Source organism: Phocoena phocoena, chromosome 7 (assembly GCF_963924675.1).
Source record: "Phocoena phocoena chromosome 7, mPhoPho1.1, whole genome shotgun sequence".
Taxonomy (NCBI): Eukaryota; Metazoa; Chordata; class Mammalia; order Artiodactyla; family Phocoenidae; genus Phocoena; species Phocoena phocoena.
This window is the reverse complement of record NC_089225.1, coordinates 42,338,054-42,357,447: the sequence shown is the minus strand read 5'-3', so window position 1 is coordinate 42,357,447 and position 19,394 is coordinate 42,338,054. Positions and strand designations below refer to the sequence as shown.

The 19,394-nt window shown below is 38.4% G+C and overlaps 1 protein-coding gene across 6 annotated transcripts in view; it reads right to left on the bottom strand.

Moving 5' to 3' along the window:
- Window positions 1–16,422, bottom strand: part of PKP4 (plakophilin 4) — a 169,104-nt gene extending 152,682 nt beyond the window's left edge. For all 6 annotated transcript variants that reach the window (XM_065880987.1, XM_065880992.1, XM_065880988.1 and 3 more), the window contains exon 1: window positions 16,291–16,422. In XM_065880987.1, the coding sequence (XP_065737059.1) occupies window positions 16,291–16,422 (132 nt within the window). The remainder of the gene's footprint in view (window positions 1–16,290) is intronic.
- Window positions 16,423–19,394: the final 2,972 nt, after the last annotated feature.

Sequence of the window (19,394 nt, the reverse complement as noted above, 5' to 3'; positions counted from 1 at the left end):
AAGAATATGAAAAAGAATGTACGTATGTATGTGTGTGTGTGTATATATATATATATATATATACATGAATTACTTTGCTGCATGGCAGAAATTAACACTGTAAATCAACTATATGCCAATAAAATAAATTCTAAAAAAAGGAACCCAAGGAAATAAAATTTTGGTCTGTCCTCCACAGCATTTCTTATTTACAAATGTTAAACAGAGAATATAAAAATCAGTGTAGTGATTCTGATTTTGTTCCTTTCTGGACCACCATGAACATCCAGGACGGCTCAGCCCAGCCTAGCGCTAATCAAAAGGAGGGTAGAGTAAGGCAGGTAGAAAAGATGGCAGAGGAGTAACGAGGCCCAGGTGCCAGGGCTCCCACACGCTTCCCAAGTACACTGTGGCAGAAACTGCTGTTTGTTGATAAATCATTTTATCCGAACCCATGGCTGTTCAGCTGGAGCCTGCATTTCCAGTTTTTGGGGCAGCTCACTGTGGCCAAATGACCCAGTTCACGCAGCAGTTCAATGCCTAAGAGGAACAAGCCTCTTTAGACCACGCCCTCCAAAAAGGAATGCATCTGTTCCCCTGGCTCTTTATCCCTCCCTACCTCCTGTCAGGACCTAATGAGACCTGGGAGCTGCCTGACACCAAGAGACAGCAACCATGCAGCAACACTGCCTTGGCAGCTCTGGACCACTACACTCTGGAATGTTTCATGAGAGAGAAATATATTCCTATCTTGTTTAAGCCATGGTATTTTGATGTCTCATTGTTTACAGCAGCTAAACCTGAAGCCCAATTAACACATATTTATGGCAGAGCTGAGTGTTTTAGCGCCTAGTTGCCTCAGCTCCTATTTTGAAGCTTAGCAAGCATATTCTGAACATCTTTACTGGGTTGGAAGCATCTTCATTGGATTATATGCATCTAGAGGGCGGGAATCATGTCCTCTACTTCTCTGAAACTGTCTAATACAGGGCTGATTGAAGGAGGGGAAGGGCAGGAAAATGACACAAGTTTAAGCTAGACGCTTTGGCGTCTGAGAGTCCCCTGGAATTAAATCCTTTGTCAATCCCTGGATTCTGACCAGATGTGTGAACTTGAGGAAGTTCAGTCATCCAACATTTATCAGTTGAGTGTCTATTATGCAGCAGGCCCCATTCTAGGAACAAGGGCTTCTGCTATGGATGACGCTGTCTACACTCTGGTAGACTTAAGTTTCACAAACTCTCTAAGCCTCAGCTGCTTCATCCGTAAAATGGGGATAATAATAGTGACAGACTTTTAGAACTGCTGTGAGGATTACATGAGGTGACACATACAAAGTATGTGAGTCAGTGTCATGCACACTGGTACTCAATAAACGTGAACAGTAACTAAGAACTGTCAATAATTTGTGCCTGGTACAGACACTCACTAACTGCCACGGCATCAGAGCACTGTTTCTTAGCACCAAGTAGGAGAAGCAAGTCAGGAATTGCTATTTCCTATTAGAGTCTCATCTCTGACATCTGTTTGATAGGAATTCTAGACATGTCTTACAGATAAATAAGGGCTTACCAAATACAATATATATTACAGACGACTTGGGGCCTAATAGTTAAAATTGAAAATATTAAAATTGTTCAAGAAATAATTCCTTTTCATGAACTTATTGAAGGAAACGAGTGGATTCTTTGCAATATGATGGTTTGACAATCTCCTTTAAGGGGTTGGGGTTCAAAACAGAGCACTGCCCACCCCCCCGCGATGGCTGCAGGACCTGAAGCACACCAGACTGCTTCAGCGCGTCATCCCGCACACTGAGTCAGAATCTGCCGCTTCAAGCAGTCATGGCTCATATTCTCAAAACAATTAATGGCTTCTCGGATCCAGCAGAGAGCTCTTTCAGAATAATCGTACTACATTATTTTGGACTGCAGAATGTTCAAATGCATTTCAGGTTAAGGCAGAGTCCTAAGGCAGGCTTTAACAAGAAAAAGGAGGTGGGTGTGGGATCTCCTCAACTCACCGAACAAAACAGAGATTGGGAATTAAAGATTTCTGGTAGATGAAGATGAAAAACAAACTTAATGCACTGCAGGAAACAAAGAGCAATAGAGTTAACAACACTCAACACTGGTGGGTGGCTTCATTTTGCTATGGCCATTTCAGGGGCAATTAGATCTGAATGCCAGTTTTATCACTAAAACCCCAAAGACAGAAAACTTCAATATTTATGAAACACCTGAGACAGCTCTGCTTCTAAAGAGGGGCTTGACCACCTATTAAGTACCAAGCACTTTATTAGCATTTTAAAATATATGACCTATACCCTACAAACTGGGCATTGTTGTAATTTTACAGAGGAAACAGGCTACGAGAGGTTAAGGGGCTTGCCCAATAGCATAAAGCTCTTTGTGGGACTCTGGATTTGAACCCAGGTCGGTCTGACATCAATGTCTACATGCTTCCCATTCTACCAGGAAACTACTGAATTCTTTACAAGAGTACAGTGAAACTCTGTAAGAGTTCACTGATGAGTTAGGCTTATCAGATTATTACCCTAAATAGTAACAAGCCTAACATTTAAAAATATTCACTATGGTACAGTGATGTCCTCAGGACAAACTGCAGCGCCCCCCCCAGGGCTCTGTGTGCCTCTTCTAGAGGGTCCCAGGGGCTGGCTGGTTGGCTGGCTGTGAGGATGCCCTGGCTGAAGGGCTGATCATGACTGGCCTGCCCAGCAGCGCCCTCCGGAGCATCCAGCTGAAGGGAAAGGGAGAGAGCTGGGCTTCTTTGACTCAGTTCTCCTGGTTGGCATCCTCATCCTTCCCCGCCTGGCTCTCAGGTGGCCATTTGACATTTTTCTGAGCTGTAAAGGTGCTTGACCTTCCAACTTGCCAGTACTAATCTGCTACGGGAATCAAAACCTGTACTTGGGAACATGGTTTTCTCAAGATGTTTAAAAACCTATTTCGGGTAGTCAAAATGCTAGCTAAAACAGTCACAGAATACAAATGGGATCTTGTACTTTGCAATACTTTGTGGTCAATCTACTCTATTTTGTTGTGCACTTCTAGTCCGCCTGGGATAAAGGATTTTGAAGCTGGGAGGTTATTTTCCAGATACAAGTATTGTATTGGAAATGGCCCCATATTTTTTGCATAGTTCTAGTCATAAAATAAGACAGTCCTAATTACAACATTTACTTTCTTCTGTGTAGGAATATATCATAAGGGAACACTTAGAGTCTACCGATGTAAGCTCTGCCAGTTCAAATAAATCAGTCAGAGTGGATACAACTGGGTTTGGATTGCATCCAGGTTATGGAAGGCAAGAATAGATTAGAGGTATGCGCCATCACAGCAGTGACAAACTCAACTTCTTTGTAAAAGCACCAGTGTTTCTTCAGGCTTAGACATGACTCACTAAAGCTACATTTTCAATGAAATATGAAATATTGCTGGAAGCACTTAAAAGCTGGAAAATATAATCATATCAGTACAGATGCTTCGCCTCCCACCCCCAAAAAGAGTGACATCATTTTGAGAAGTAGTCAGTCTGCTGTTACTAGGCTGTGGGGTTGGAGAGGTGGATGCCTGCACAAGCAAAGGAAGCCCAAGTGTGGTGTGGTCCTGGTTAAGATGCAAGGACCACCGTTTCACTTCAGACACAAACATCCATTTTTGAACAAATCTCTTATGACTATCACTTTTGGGCAGAATTGATTTTTCTAATGGAAGGGAAAAAATGGTCAGCTATAAACTTTCATATACATGTCATGAGGAAACTTTTTTACTTTACTTTTTTACTTTGGATCTATATCCCCCTCCTACTCTGTTTTGGGGGGAAGGGGCTTCTTACTTCCTCCCTCACCATCCCTAGGTAATGAATGTGAGTTTGATGTGCACTAGTATGTTTGTGTTTTGTTCCCTACTTATTTCCCATGGATACACAAACATTTTCAACAAATATATTTTCAACAGGTACTGAGAGCTGATTAGTACCAGACACTACTCTAAGCTCTGGAATATAGTGGAAAGCATCCTTGCAGCTTATATCCTGCAGTGGGGCAATCCAAAAAAATGGGGGTTTGGTACACTTCTCTGCACCTTCCTTTTCTTACTTAATGATACTTTGTAGAAAAGCCCTCCAAGGCAGCTGGTAAAGATATATCTCAGGAATCTCTTAACTAGACTTCTGAATATACTACATAAAGATATCTGCAAAAGAGGTGGATTTGCAGAATTACTGTAAGATGACACCAACCATATCTCCATGGGTCCAGACAGATGTTGGCTCCTCCCATCAGCTTCATCGGCATTACGCCATAAGGGCCCTAAGTCATATAACCTCTGCCTGGTCCTCTGGATGGAACCCCTTCAGTGGGCCAGGTCTCAGCCTTGGCCCTTGCCTTTGAGTATTCTTCAGTTTGGATGCAGGTCCTTCCTAAGTGGCCCCGGGCTAGAACGTAATGCTTCCACAAGCTTTCTACATATCATCTCAGAGATAACAACTGCAGCGAACCTTTACTGAGTACTCACTATTTCAGTAAGATTGGAACCATTATCCTCACTTTACAAATGAAGACATAGAAAGCCTCTATCTGAAGTAACCTGAAGTCACACGGCACAGCCAGGGGTAGTCATGGGAGCCCCTGCTCTTAACCACTGTGCCGTGATACCCTATCCGAAGACTGCCATCACAGCCATGCTAAATTTTCCATTTCAACCATGAGTTATCTGACAAATGTTCCACATCTTGTAACTTATATACACTTCTTTCCTTTCCTTCTCTGTCAACCTTAGTCTATGGTAACCTTTTATTATTATCTTTTTGAAAACTTCAAAAACCTCAGTCACATTACTTTATGGCTTTAGAATTTTTATTAAGCATTACATGATTTTTGTAAGGAAATTTGCAAAATACAAGGGAGAAAGCCTGAAGATACTTGCTCAACATTTAGGAGTGTCTCTTGTTTTTATTAATGAGTGCACACGCATTTGTTTGTGTGTATGTGTGTGCACACACACACAAATAGGCGTGTATTTCTGTAGCAAATTTGTACATATATGGTTAGATGCCTTATTTTTTCCTTTGTACTCTTAAGTTTTCCTGTCATTAAAAATTCTTTAGAAGTGTGATTTTTTTTTTATTTTGTGGTACGCGGGCCTCTCACTGTTGTGGCCTCTCCCGCTGCGAAGCACAGGCTCCGGACGCGCAGGCTCAGCGGCCATGGATCACGGGCCTAGACGTTCCGCGCCATGTGGGATCTTCCCGGACCGGGGCACGAATCCGTGTCCCCTGCATCGGCAGGCAGATTCTCAACCACTGCGTCACCAGGGAAGCCCTAGAAGCGTGATTTTTAAGCTGTGCAAAGCCCATCATATTTGTGTACTACTGTTATGCAATCATTCTACTTGTATTGGACAATCAAGTTGTTGCCAATTTTTAGATACTATAAACATCACTATGACTAATATTTTTGTGTTAACATTTACTATTTCCTTAGACTGGACACCTAGAATTGGAATTATTGGATCAAAGTGGTTTCCAAAATGGTTGTGCCAATTTACTCTCACCAATACTGCATGAAATCGCTAACATCACTACGCTCACACCGTTTTAATCTTTAACTGTTGCCAATATGAAAGGCAGATATAGTCTCATTATTTTAATATGTATTTCTGCAATTACTAGTGAGCTAAAAATATTATTTCATATGTACATTAGTTATTTATATCCCTTCTTTTGTCAACTATCTGTTAATGTCAAATACCTCTTTTCTCTGTTTTTCCTTTCTCATTTCTAATTACTCTGCACAGATTTCATTCACTTTATTCACTCATTTGATAGGTACCTACTAAACTCTGTCGCTTACCTTGTCCTGTGCTAAGGACACAGTTCTATTCTTCATAGTCCAGAATACCTTTGGGAATTTCCTTACAAGACTTTTCTAAGTGAATATATATCTTAACATAACTAAGATGATATTACCAACACGGATGTTTTAAACACAATTAAAGCACTCATAGATCCAACAAAGATAAAAACATGTATAGGAATTTGTTCCCAGCTCAAACTGAAGTTTTTTTTGTTTTTTTTTTTGCAGTATGCGGGCCTCTCACTGTTGTGGCCTCTCCCGTTGCGGAGCACAGGCTCTGGACGCGCAGGCTCAGCGGCCATGGCTCACGGGCCCAGCCGCTCCGCGGCATGTGGGATCTTCCCAGACCGGGGCACGAACGAACCCATGCTCCCTGCATCGGCAGGCGGACTCTCAACCACTGCGTCACCAGGGAAGCCCAAGATGTCTTTTTTTTTTTTCTTTTTCTTTTTGTCTGTGCAAATCCAATAAGCCAACAAACCATGACTCAAAACATTCAATATAAGTTTATAGGTGGCAAAACATCTTAAGTGCTGGGACAATGAAAAATGCCACTAAATGTCTAAATGATGCCCTACCATTGACTGGGCATTCTCGCTGTGGAGTATCTAAAATATGTAAGCAGTTTACCTCCTATTATCAAGAGTGAATCAGAATAGTACCAATGGCTAATAGGGACAGTCACCAGAGTAACATATCCATCTGAACTACCTGAAGGAGTATATAGATTGGGGATCATGAGAAGCAGGAAAGCACTGGAGAAGAACTGCAAAATCTAATCGATAGCACATAATAACCCTTGATTCCTGGTTTGGAATCTTAATTGAGTAAGAGATGATGCACTAGTTACTTTATACCATAAATTTCTCATCCTTGAGTCTTAAATTTGATTACTCTCTGAAGGGAACACATCTTCAACTACTGAAGGGTACCAGGGTACAAGAGAGAACACATTTCATGAGTTCAACACACTCAACATGAGTTGAATGTCTGAAAGCATCTTTTTCATTCTTCACACATGGAAGGCAATTTAGCTGGGTATAAACCTCTTGGACTATAAGCATTTTTTTCCCCTCAATACTCTAAACACAATGCTCTACACCAAGCTATAGCTATATGTCAGTCTGATTTTACCTTTTGCAGATAAACTATTTGTTTAATCTGGATTCTTGTAGAGTCTTTTTCCCCATTATCTTTGTAAATACAAAATTTTGTCAAAGTTATTCCTAGACAGGTCTCTTTTCCACAGGTGATGCCTTGTAATATGCTGACCCCTTCAAATCTATATACTCAGGACTTTATTTTCTGCTTAGAAAATCCGTTTTAAAATTATATTTAAGTATTGCTTCTGCTCCAGTTATTCTAAAATATTTCTCAGGAACATCCACAATGCTTATGGCAGATTTATTCTCTATGGCCTCCATGTCTAGTGACATCTATCATATCCTTTTTGTTCTTTTCCTCCATATTCCAAGATAACTTCTCAAATAATCTTATCAACATCAGTGATTCGATTTTCTTCTGTATCCAGTTTTCTCTCTTGACTCCACTGTAGATTTTAACTGTTTAGTATGCATCTCTAGACTGTAACTGCCTGGATATGAATACCAGATGCCCTATTTATTAATTGTGTAAGTGTGGGCAACTTACCCAACTTTTCCTGAGTTTCCATTTTCCCATTTGTAAATGGGGGTAATAATAATAACTATGCATAATTCAAGGTTTTAATTAAAATCTTTTCTAAAATTTTTCATTTGCTTCTGGTAGTAGTACTGGTGGTGGTGGTGGTGGTAGAGAGAGAAAAGACAGCAATCTGGTTGTATCGAAAAGCTGGCAAGCCCAATAAAAGCAATGTAGGGTCTTTGTCCTTAGAATGGAAGACCTAGCATAGATAATCCACTGACCATTCTTCTCAATCCTGTTCGATTGTCCTTATAGTAGAACTCCTCTCCAACTCTGACAATAGGGTGAGTGTCTTCAGGGTTTTTAATGGGAACTCAAAAGAAGTTTTATCAAGGGTTATGAAATTTAAAAAAGAAATTCAACCAAATAAAAGTTTTGCATGCATAAAATATTTTGCATGAATAAAATGTTTTCCCTATTCTATCGTGCAGATCAAATAAACTAAGTGAGAGAGCATTCTGTTCAGTATCCACAGCTATACAAATATAAGTTTCATATTCTTACCTACAGACCATCAAATCTTCTAATCAGTCAGCTGAGAATAATGCCAACAGCAGCAATTACTACGCTATTTTTCCACAGAATAATTTAGTAAGAATTCACTTTCTCATTATACCTTGCTAACTAAAAGAAAAATCAAGATCCTGCCGTTCACTGTTTACATTACAGAAAAAACAATATTCACCTTATTAAGAAACAAATGAGAAAATGGGTGGAAGAGAAAAGCTCCAGTAAGCTTGCCCCCTTCCAACAACTGTTGCTTTTAAGCAAGAAACATATGAGGTAGCTAAGGCCATGAGTGAAAAAAGGAGGTGCCAATTTATTCTAGACTTGGGCAAGACAGGTTTACTCTTTTATTAATAAAACAATTCATGAAAATATTTTGCAAAGGGGAGAAATGATGGTTTATCTCAACTTTTGATGCAATTTGTAAAGGAATAACAGATGCAGAGATGCTAAATATAGAGGAAATAGTAAGAATTGATTCCCCCAGAATAGCTTATTAGAAGGCCATATGCAGTGGCTGAGGACTTTTATCTTGATTTAAACTTTAGGAATGATTTTAGGAAAACTTATAAATCAGACATATGCCTATTACAGTAGATAATACCACATGATGAATACTTTTCTGATGTTGTGCTGCTTTATAGGAATTTTCATATGTAAAGGTCTACAAATTAAAATACAAGTTTGAAATGACTAGGTCTCCAATTTTTAAAGGAAAATTAAATTTTCTTTCAAGAGATTTCAATTCTACGAAAACTATCTTTCAATTTATGATAGCCATTTTCATATCTGAAATATGATTTACATCGAATTTAACTTTATAACATGCATTTATCTTCATGTTTCAATAATGTGTTCTTTCAATTTGCTTGCAGAGTGTTTCTATTATTTCCAATCCCTATATTATTAAGGTTTCAGCGCATAAAAACTCAAGATTCTATAAGCTAAGACATTCTATAAGCTAAGACATAGATTTATCTTTGCATTACTTGAAAAGAACTTTACATTTTAAATAATTTTTCTTAGGAACGCCTAAAATGAAATAATCAAAACCTAAATTACTTTGCTGAGGTACAAGTAGATCCGATCACTCTGGAAAGAATACACGCATAAAATAAAAACAGATGCAGTAAGACCGTATGGATCCCTTTCTGCAAAAGTAACAAAAACGGCAATTTAGAAATTGAGAACACAAACATGAAGACAGCCTGTTTCGCTATCGCTATGGAGTAACTTTAGGGTTATTCCTGAGGGAAAAAGTATGTTTCTTAAGTATTTTTCTCTCCAGAAGTGACTCTAAAAAGAAAAACAATCATTCAGCGTAGAGAATTCAACGCTGAATAATCCTGTCACCCATTTAATCTCATCAATCAGCAGTCACTCATTTCACGTTCAGTAGCATATAGTTTGCACGTACAGGGGAAAGATTATTCCATATATTCATAATTTAACTCTGAACAGGAATTGTGAACTGAGTTATTCAACTGAAAAGGAAATTATTGTTTTAAACATGCAAAGTCGGGGTTGACTTTAAGTGTTAATAAAGGAAAAATATTCTATTGCTTTCAAATGTTAACCAAAGGTAAAGCTAATTCAATGGTAAAAATTAAAGTTAATCATGCCTAAATTAACAAATTTACATAAAACCGACATAATACAATACGTATCTATAGGCTGCTTAACTAAAATAGGGGGCAAAAGTACATATATTCTTGGATTTTGTGGTTCCAATGAATGAATATTCATTATATGCCAATTACCACACATAAAAATATACAATAAGGTTTGTGACTGCATTCTTCTGAGGGTAGAAACTGTATGAAACAGACCATCTTCATAGGTCTCCTTACCATCCCTCCCGACTCTTTCCTGGGCAGTCTTTGCTCACAGTAGGCTTTCAATCAATATTTTTTTATCTAGTTAAAAGCAAGTGTAAAACAACTACAGTGGGATAGTAAGCATTTTTACATTCTTAGTTCATATACCCAATAAATACTTTGGGGGCACCTACTATGCATATCATGTCTGCAAGTGTAATTCAGCTATATGTGAAGAGCCAGACAGAATCTGTTCAAATTCCTGGAATTTAAGAGCTCTTCAAGAAAAACAAAGTAAAATAAAACAAACCACCTACGGTGTCAATACACCTAAAAAGATGTCTCCAGTGGAATCAAACAGAACAAAAACTCAGTTATTCAAAATGTATGCCTGGGACATGTAAGCCTGGGAACTGTGCTCACAAGTCCAGTTGATCATTCATCAGACTACTGGAAAACATGAGCAGATGTAAAAGTGTACATGCTTGTTGTTAGCTAACTTGGCAATCTAAGGACTATTTTTTTTTTTTTTTGTACACTCAAATACTGAATAAATCTGTTGGCTATACTCTTTTGTATTGTTTAACCACAGAGATACTTGAAGTGCGGGATACGCTACACATCATTAACACATGGAAGAGAAACGTTAAATTTTGACCATGTCACATGCAACTTAAAAGGACTGATCTCTCGAGAACCAAGCATCAGTGTTAAGAATTCTTGAATCCAGGTCAAAGACTGTCACAAGACCTCTACCACTTGACCTCATTTTGAACCTGATTTCCATAATATTAAAGAGGTAAAGCTGTGAAATTTGATGATCCCACAGAAGTCACTAAGAAAAGATCCAATCTTACCTTGTGTTTGATGACGCAGTTCAGGCACAGAAGACTTCCCTATGCATTACACGATAATTACAATTGCCAGGATAATTCAGTTACCAAGAGGAAAAATTACTAAGTTACTAAAAGGAAAAACGTGAAGCTTCAGGAATTGTACTTACAGTACAGTGCTTTTAGCTAAGCTACAAACTGTGCTTGTTTACAGCTGAAGTAAAAATTCTGTCTTCTGCATGTGGTTGAGGTGTGTCAGGGAGAACTATTTCATTGTAAATAAACTTAGGGGCCAAATAAAAGGAAGTTGCAAAGGCAGGTGTACAACAGTTGAGCTGTTTCGGTTTCAGAGAAATAAAGTAAATAATTGTACTGGAATCTGTTCAGTTCTGGGCATTCTGCCATACAGGAAAGGGTGTGTAATTACTGAAGCTAACATATCCACGTAAAAATGAAGTAATATCAGTAGGACACAGTTGGGCTCCAAATTTCCTTTTTTATCTTCAAAAATTAAGGATCTCTAATGACTCATTTCACTCTGTAATATTTAAATATCACTTAAACTAATAGGGACACACTGAAGGTAGAATTGTAATTTTCACAAAGTCAGATACTATCTTGAGAGGTGGTATTCTCTTTGAAAGCCTCACAAGTGAAGAACATTGCAATTTTCACTCATCAAAGGTAACAAAAGAACTACACACAGTATCTAATTTAGGACTTCACCAGAGTAAGAGTAAAATTAGCAAAGTTTTACCAAATCTATTCTTTGCTTACCATTTCATGCTACCTGGATTGGCCTCAATCTTAAATCTGGATTCCAAACTTCTTAAATCATAAACCAAAAATAAGAGGGTGTGGTTTGTGGGAGAACAATGGAAGTTAGAGCACCTAGGGAGTAAGGCCAAGTTCAAATAGGGGCCTCAATTATTCAAGAAACTTTACAACAGAAGAGGAAAGAGTGTAATAAATATTACATGTGTGATTTTATAGAATGCGAATCAACTTGGCACCTTTATAGAGCTATGAAAAGTATTTAACCCTATCCAGGATTGGCCATATGGTCTTTTAGAGTGTTTCTACAATCCAGGATGACATTCTATTAATTATAAGACTGCTACATACTTTCCCAATTGATAGTAGTAGCCTGCTCGGGGCCCTTGGCTCACTGCTTCCTTGAGCCTGTGAAGTTAGCACGCTGACACATCTAAGTTGCAGGGGGTGGCAGCGAATTTCTGGATAAGTCAATGTCTTATCAAATTCCAAATTCCTCTGTATCCAAAGGCGTGCTGTCCATTTCAAGGACGAATCAATCACTTTAGTCTAAGGTTTTCACAAGAGGAGGCAAGGCTCTCTGAGGGCACCACATTTGGCCATATTTCTTTTACAAGATGTTAAGCTAGGCACTAGATTATTCTCAAGTAAGCCTGAAAACTATCAGGATACAAAAAAATGTGTTTCCAACATCTGTATTCATCTTGGACTCCTGGATTTTCATTAGGAGTTGAGCTGAACAGTAGAAGCTGCCAAATGATGATCCTGATTACAGCCAACAACCAACTGGTGGCTTAAGTTCAACATACTTCCTGTAACTTTACATTCGAGTCCAAGGATCACATTACTTTGTTATTCCCATGGGCTTTTTATTTCTCTTAAAGTACGATCCTTACCTGAAAGGCATTTCTTTTGTGATTACCTGGTATACATGATGCCGGTGGATATTTTGTGACATCACTGAGATAAACCACATCCTTTCCTTCCCTACACTTAATTTTCAACTAAGTTGGACAGATAGAAGATGGAACATAAATTTATTTCATATTTACAAAACACCTATGCCATTATTTGACCATCCATATGAAATAAAATTTTTGTTTGCTCCATGCAGAGATCAGATTTAATTTCTAAATCAATAGGATACAGTGCAATTCAAACTGTCTTAAAGACAAGAATGTACAGCTGGGTAACTAGTTTTCTAAGTGCTGTCTGTGAGATTCTCTTGCTTAGTAATGTTTCTATGAATGTGGCAACAGATTCCATTATCCTCACAAAACAGCCAGTTGGTGACAAAGTGACCTGATAGTCAGCATTATTTATCTACTCCTTCCTTGAACAATCATTTATTGCAGCTCTAGTATATTCAAGGGCCCAGGCGAGGAGTGGCCTGTAACATGTGTGTGAAGCAACATATAAAACACAGCTCTATCCTTAGGTAGGTTTTTATTGTATCATCCAAAGGAGCATATGATAAGAGTAACAGCCGTGGTATAAAGTGCTAAAGAAGATCAGGAGGGAGTTGACTTCAGGATGGGCTTCATGAAAGAGGTAGCACTTGAACAGAAGTAGGTTCCTTCTTTCTATCTGCAAAAGAGCAAGGACTTTTTCTATAACTGCACATATAATGCATCTATGTGACCGACATCAGTGTGAAAGGTCATCACTTCATAAAAGAGAGAGAATATGAATCTCAGCATTTTGTCAAGAAATAAGGAACAGCTTCCGGCACAGGACGATCCTAGGGAAAGTGTGGCCCAGTAGAGGAAGATTTCATTGTTCCTATGACATCCTAAATCCAATTTCAGATATTAACAGACTAATGATTTGTTAACAAGACTGCTACTGGTCACTTCCCTTCCCTACTACTTGCAATGAATTACCCAGAGGGAATTCATGTGAGGTATTTTAGTGGCTTGGATATAATTTACAAGAGGAACACAGACTCTTCCTCTCAAAATTCAGTTGCATGTTGAAATACATTACTTTCCACTTCTTTAACCAAGTGCCTTGACGTTATGTTTGGGGTTGTACTACATCAGCATGTTAATAAAATTTATTTTCACATGCTCCATTTCTTATAATAAATACATAAAGCTGTTTTAACTGGTGAGACCAGTATGGTGAAGTTTGGAAAGTTTAATGTCATGCAGAAGTAAATACTGTCACAACATAAACATGGCTCAATATTCAGAAAGTTTTTGTCTTCATATCAGTGTCCTGAAAGAAGTGTCACTCAATCCCTATAGATACATATTTAAAAGTAAAACCACCAGCTTCTCTTAAGGAGGGCATTTTCTTCTTATGCAGAGATGATGATAATAGTAATATTAGCCTTTACTATGAGCATTTACTAAGTGTCAGGCAGTATAAAAATTTTGCACAGGTTAATTTAATGTTTTCAATAACTATTATTATCCTCATTTTATAGATGAGAAACTGAGGCACAGAGAGGTTAATAATTTTCCCAAGATCACACAATAAGTAGTAGAGCCATGATGGGAACCCAGCCACATCCCCCCTTGCACTAAAGGGGTCTCTGTACCCGAACGAAACACCCTTCCTGAGAGATGGCTGCCACCAAACAAGGTCTGTTCCTTGAGATCAGCGGAGCTGATCCTATCACCTCATGGCTATGAAAATGAGGCACCCTTTTTTCTTTCTCCTATAATTATACATCCCACCCAAGAATACTGCTCTTTTGATACAAAACATGACCAAGGACATAATCTAAAATTAACTATCATTTGAGTCTAATGCAACTAAGAACTGATATTCTGACTAGTATTTTAAAATCAAATATATAAGGTAAATAGTAATTAACTTTCTTTTTCCTAGCTAACTTTTCTGTGCTCTGTCTCATCTGACAGACAAAAACGAGTGACATATTTCAGGAAAGTCTAAGAAATTTTTACTATGGAGAAATTAGAGTATCTTGCCTGGTACCACAAAAATCCTATGGGAACTAGAGTTAGCTATTTAAAATCAGGCAAACATCTTGGAACAAGAGATAGATATGGTGTCTTGGGTTGAATGATTAAAGCACTGAGTAATGAACACTGACAATCTTAAAAGAAATTAAGAATGAAAACTGTAAATGTATATTAATGGACTCAAATTCTTAGAAGAAGAATAGAGGAGTATCTCTTCCCACTAACTAAATGAAGTGGGAGACATATGATAATTCTAACAAATATCTCTATTTTTTTTTTGGTTACCTCGAGAAACCAGAACCCCTTTTGCTTTCTCCCACAAAACATCCATTCAGAATACTATTCTTTGCCAAAAGATAAAATTTTGAAGTCATCTGAGGCCGTCAAGGAATTACAGGGCAAAAATCATGATAGGTTTCCAATTTTCTTCAACATGCAGGGTTATCTGGTTCCAAGGTACAAACACAAAAGTTCCTGTTGCTATGCCTGCTGAACAGTTTCTGGTTTGAAGTTAGTTCTGGGCATTTTGATAAATTTACCATCGTGTTTCACCAAAACGCAGTATAAGCTAAGAGCCGCAAATAAATCAGAGTCTTTTCATTTTATAGCTCCTTGGGTCAAATCTCAACAACTATGAAGAAAGAGTCCTTTTCTCCTCCCTAAAGGTGACAGAAGCTTAGATAATCTATAGTTTAGTGGAAAACAGAAACAGTACTGACTCTAATTTTCTTGTGTCTTCTCAAATTCCTAGCTTGTGAAATGTTTAAAAACTTCAAATTTCTGTGAGGAATGAAAAAATATTTTGACAGCTTGCTACTAGGGTAAATTGTGAAATCATTTTTTTCTTGAAAGTACAGCTCTAATGGCAGACACATCTCCTAGTTCTAGAGCAATCTTTCATACAATACTCAGCTTTAAGTTACAGCAAACAGTAAAATAATGAAGTTTTCAACATGCCTTCATTCTTTGTCATCATTACTCATTTGAGCTGCTGATACTGATTTTTCAAAAAATAATTCCAGCCTATATTCAACATCTAGCTTGTATCTCTTGAGAAAAAAAGACCAGTCACTTAATCATAAGATTTAAAAAGAGGATTTTACTATTAGATTATCACCAACAAAATAACCCTCACGGAGGGCATATACTTTTTGTCTGCTTGTTTGTTTTCTGAGGGAGGGGGCAGAAAAGTCTCCCTGGAGCTTTACATCTACACTCACCTTATTAAGCTTTTAAATCTTAAACAATGAAAACCAGTAATCCCAATTTCTCTAAGCCCGCCAGATAAAAATCTAATTTAGAAGGCTACTTGGGTTTGAAGGATAAATAGTATTAAGTGCCTTTAAAAAAATCAACATAAACAGGACATTTAAGCAAACTGGCACAGTGTGACAAGTTTTAGAACATTAGCTCACAAAATGAGTATACTCTGATTCAGACAAACACAACAAATAGAGCCTTTTATCCAAAAATCACCGAGACAACCCTATGTAATACCTATGTTAAAACGTTCAACAGATCTAAGGATATCACAGGCCTCAAGTTGCCAGAGTCCTGACAGAAAAGTCAGTGATGTGAAACACGCTTTATGAAGCTTGGCGTGCATGCACACACTCTGCAAGGTGAGCGAGACAAGAGACACCGATGACCACCGATATTGTCCTTACTTGCAGACGCACAAGTATCCTGCATGTTCCGATTCTGACTGGCACCTGGAGCGGCTCTACCTGCCAGTCATCCCAATGTATTCAGGGATGTAAACACCTTATAATTAGAAAACGTGAAGGTGTCAAGGACGTTAGACAAATTGAAAACACATCCAAAGATTAATTTTTAAAGGCATTGAAGAAATAATTAATTGCAAAGTCTAAAATCAGAGGATGTACCTGCTCCTTCACGGAAGCTAGAATAGTGGTGGCTGTGGTCTCGGGTTCCATGCCTGGGCCAGTGGGGGCAGCTTCCTGGCGGGTCTGTGGTTGCCCCTCCTCCACCAATGAGGCCTGCTCAGGAGCTGGCATTCCTCCTGCAATCAAGCAGGCAAAGGGTTAACACTTTCTCCTCCGCTCCTGGGCAGGAACAGGCAGGGGCTGAGCATTTGCAGATGGTTCCTAGGAACTACTACAGATTCTACACACCATGATCACAACACCATACGGCTACCTGATTTCTAAAAAAAGGCAACATCTAGGGCCAAAGTATAGCTAGTACTACCAAATACTAAAAAATAACAACAGAATAAGAATGATAATAATAAACACTGAGAAAATACTTAAACAACATCATAGTAAAAAATGATGTGAAAAGGGTTAGGGAAGAGGACTCAAAAGTATATTGAGGACACTAAGGCTGTTAGATGCTATAAAATTGCTGAATTTTCTAAACAGTTAACCATTAAGTAAATATGATTTTCTTATCACGAACAAAATAACAACACTCTAGATTGCTATACGGGTCAGTTTTCAGAGAAGTGTATGCACAGGAAGACACCTACGAACGTGCAAATGCTTTATGATTATAGAAGAGGCTTATTCAACAGAAGAAAAAGGGGTTAAAACTTATGAAAGGCTTGAAAATAAGCAAAATTCTGCTGTATTTAAAAGAAATGCAAGGCATTAATAACCAGCAATAAAGATAACGTTGGTGGAGTATTATAGCTAGCTTGGTTTCCTTAGAGGAATCTGATTATGCAAAGATGACAATGGCTATGGAGCTGCTGTTGAAAGAGAATTTATTTTTCAGGACCATAGCTTGTGACAAATGAAATGGGTTCTTGACAGGAGATGAGGTGCCTCTCCTAAGATAAACACATACTGAGAGTGGTATGTTTGCCGGGAAACTTATTGATCTGATATGGACTTTGTATAAATTTGCAAAAGATGTGGAAAAGGTGTAACCTAAAATGTTGTAAATATTTTAATAACTTGTTTACCTGTCAGTCTCTCTGCCTATTTCCTCAAGAGTAGAGTCTACCATACCATGAGACTAGCCTAGTGCCTGGCATATAATAATAATAGATACTCAATGTTTCCCAAATAATTGAATACATGAATGAAGGACTGACTGTCTCTTCCATGTCTCATTACAGTCATTAGACAAATCTGACCAAGTGCTATGATGCTCATGAGACCTTATTTGTTCAATGCATTACCCTGTGTACTTGTATATGGACATTTGAGACCATAAATGCTGTTTCTGACATTCCTCTTTTAGCTTTCTCCTAAAAATGACTCTACTGTTGTATTTTGATTTCTTATCAACTTCCACAAAGTTCATTTCTGTAGGATGAGCTGGGGATTTTTTCCCCATTCCACCAAATGTCAGTATCAGCTTGCTGTTTACTTCCAAACTCATAATCTATAAGACAGGGGAAGATGACGTATCACCTGAGCCTCCATCTCATTCTTTACTCTCCTGACTTCCACATTAGTGAAGATGGGGTTAGGTTCCAGGTTGCCACCAGTGGTTGCTTTATTCTTACAATTTTAGAAATAGACAATGGGTCTGATGAGTTTGAGCATTTTCCCCCAATGGGACTCTCAGTGAGGAGTTCTCGTGCCAGCTCTAGCAGGTATATTCTTTTCTTTTAAAATTTATTTATTTTTATTTATTTACTTTTGGCTGTGTTGGGTCTTTGTTGCTGCACGCGAGCTTTCTCTAGTTGCGGCGAGTGGGCGATACTCTTCATTGCGGTGCGTGGGCTTCTCATTGCGGTGGCTTCTCTTGTTGCGGAGCACAGGCTCCAGGCGCACGGGCTTCAGTAGTTGTGGCACATGGGCTCAGTAGTTGCGGCTCGTGGGCTCTAGAGCACAGGCTCAGCAGTTGTGGCGCACGGGCTTAGTTGCTCTGCGACATGTGGGATCTTCCCAGACTAGGGATCAAACCCGTGTCCCCTACATTGCAGGCAGATTCTTAACTACTGTCTAGCAGGTAAATTCTTTATCACCCGTTTCTGTGGGGCCCAAGCCTGGGGGTGCAGCCTCATCTGCAAGGAGGAGAGTTTCCTCAAGGACAAGTGAGAGGAGGACCTTCAGACTTGGAGTAAGTGGCTCCAGGATCAAAACCTAAGTGCCTTGAACACGAGCCACCCTTTCCTCACTTACAAAAATGGCTTACTAATTCTTCATACAACACCACGGAATGATTTTTATGGCAACCGTCATTTTTTAGTATGTATGTTGTGTTGAGATATAAAATAGTACACTTAAAATATCATCAACTGGATAAAATAACTGTATTCAACCAGTGCTCATTATGTACAAGATTTAAGGTCTATGAAGAAAAAAATGCCCCACAAAGATCTTAGCTTTGCATTTAAGGCTAATAAAGATATGAAAGCACTCTATGCCATTGAGAAACTACACACCTGAAAATAAGCAGGTGGTTGCAAAGAACAAAAGTGTTACTATGCAACAGTGAGACAGATAATGCCAAGAAACAAACTTTAAAACACCAAGAGCACAATACCATGGAATAACCAATGTGTACGAAAAAGGGAAGCAACATTTCAGTGAACAAAGAGAATTTGAAAAAGAGAGAAACAGAAACATCACTGGGGAAGTAATTATTCTCTACTAAAAACAGGAGGATCCTTACTGTCTAAAGAAAGATACTAAATTATATTTTTGTAATTACATTACATCACTGTGAGTATACCATACTTAATTTCATACTATTTATTTTTTGATGACTGTCCAGATCTATGACAACAGATGAGCATTTTCTGAATACCACTTTGCCCATGTAATATGCAGAGTGATAAGGAAATACAGGCATAAAGCAAGGTCACTGACCATTAGTGGCTCATCATCTAGCTGAGGCAGCAAAATATAAATCAGATCAAGGCAAAGTATAGCAAGATACAAGTGATGGAATAATAATGCTGAAGTTGATAGTTGAAGAATGCTGAAGTTGAAGAGGTGGTGAAGAGGTTATACATTTGTACAAGAAACTACTATTTAGCAAGAGAGGAGACTTTCATAGGTAGGTATGA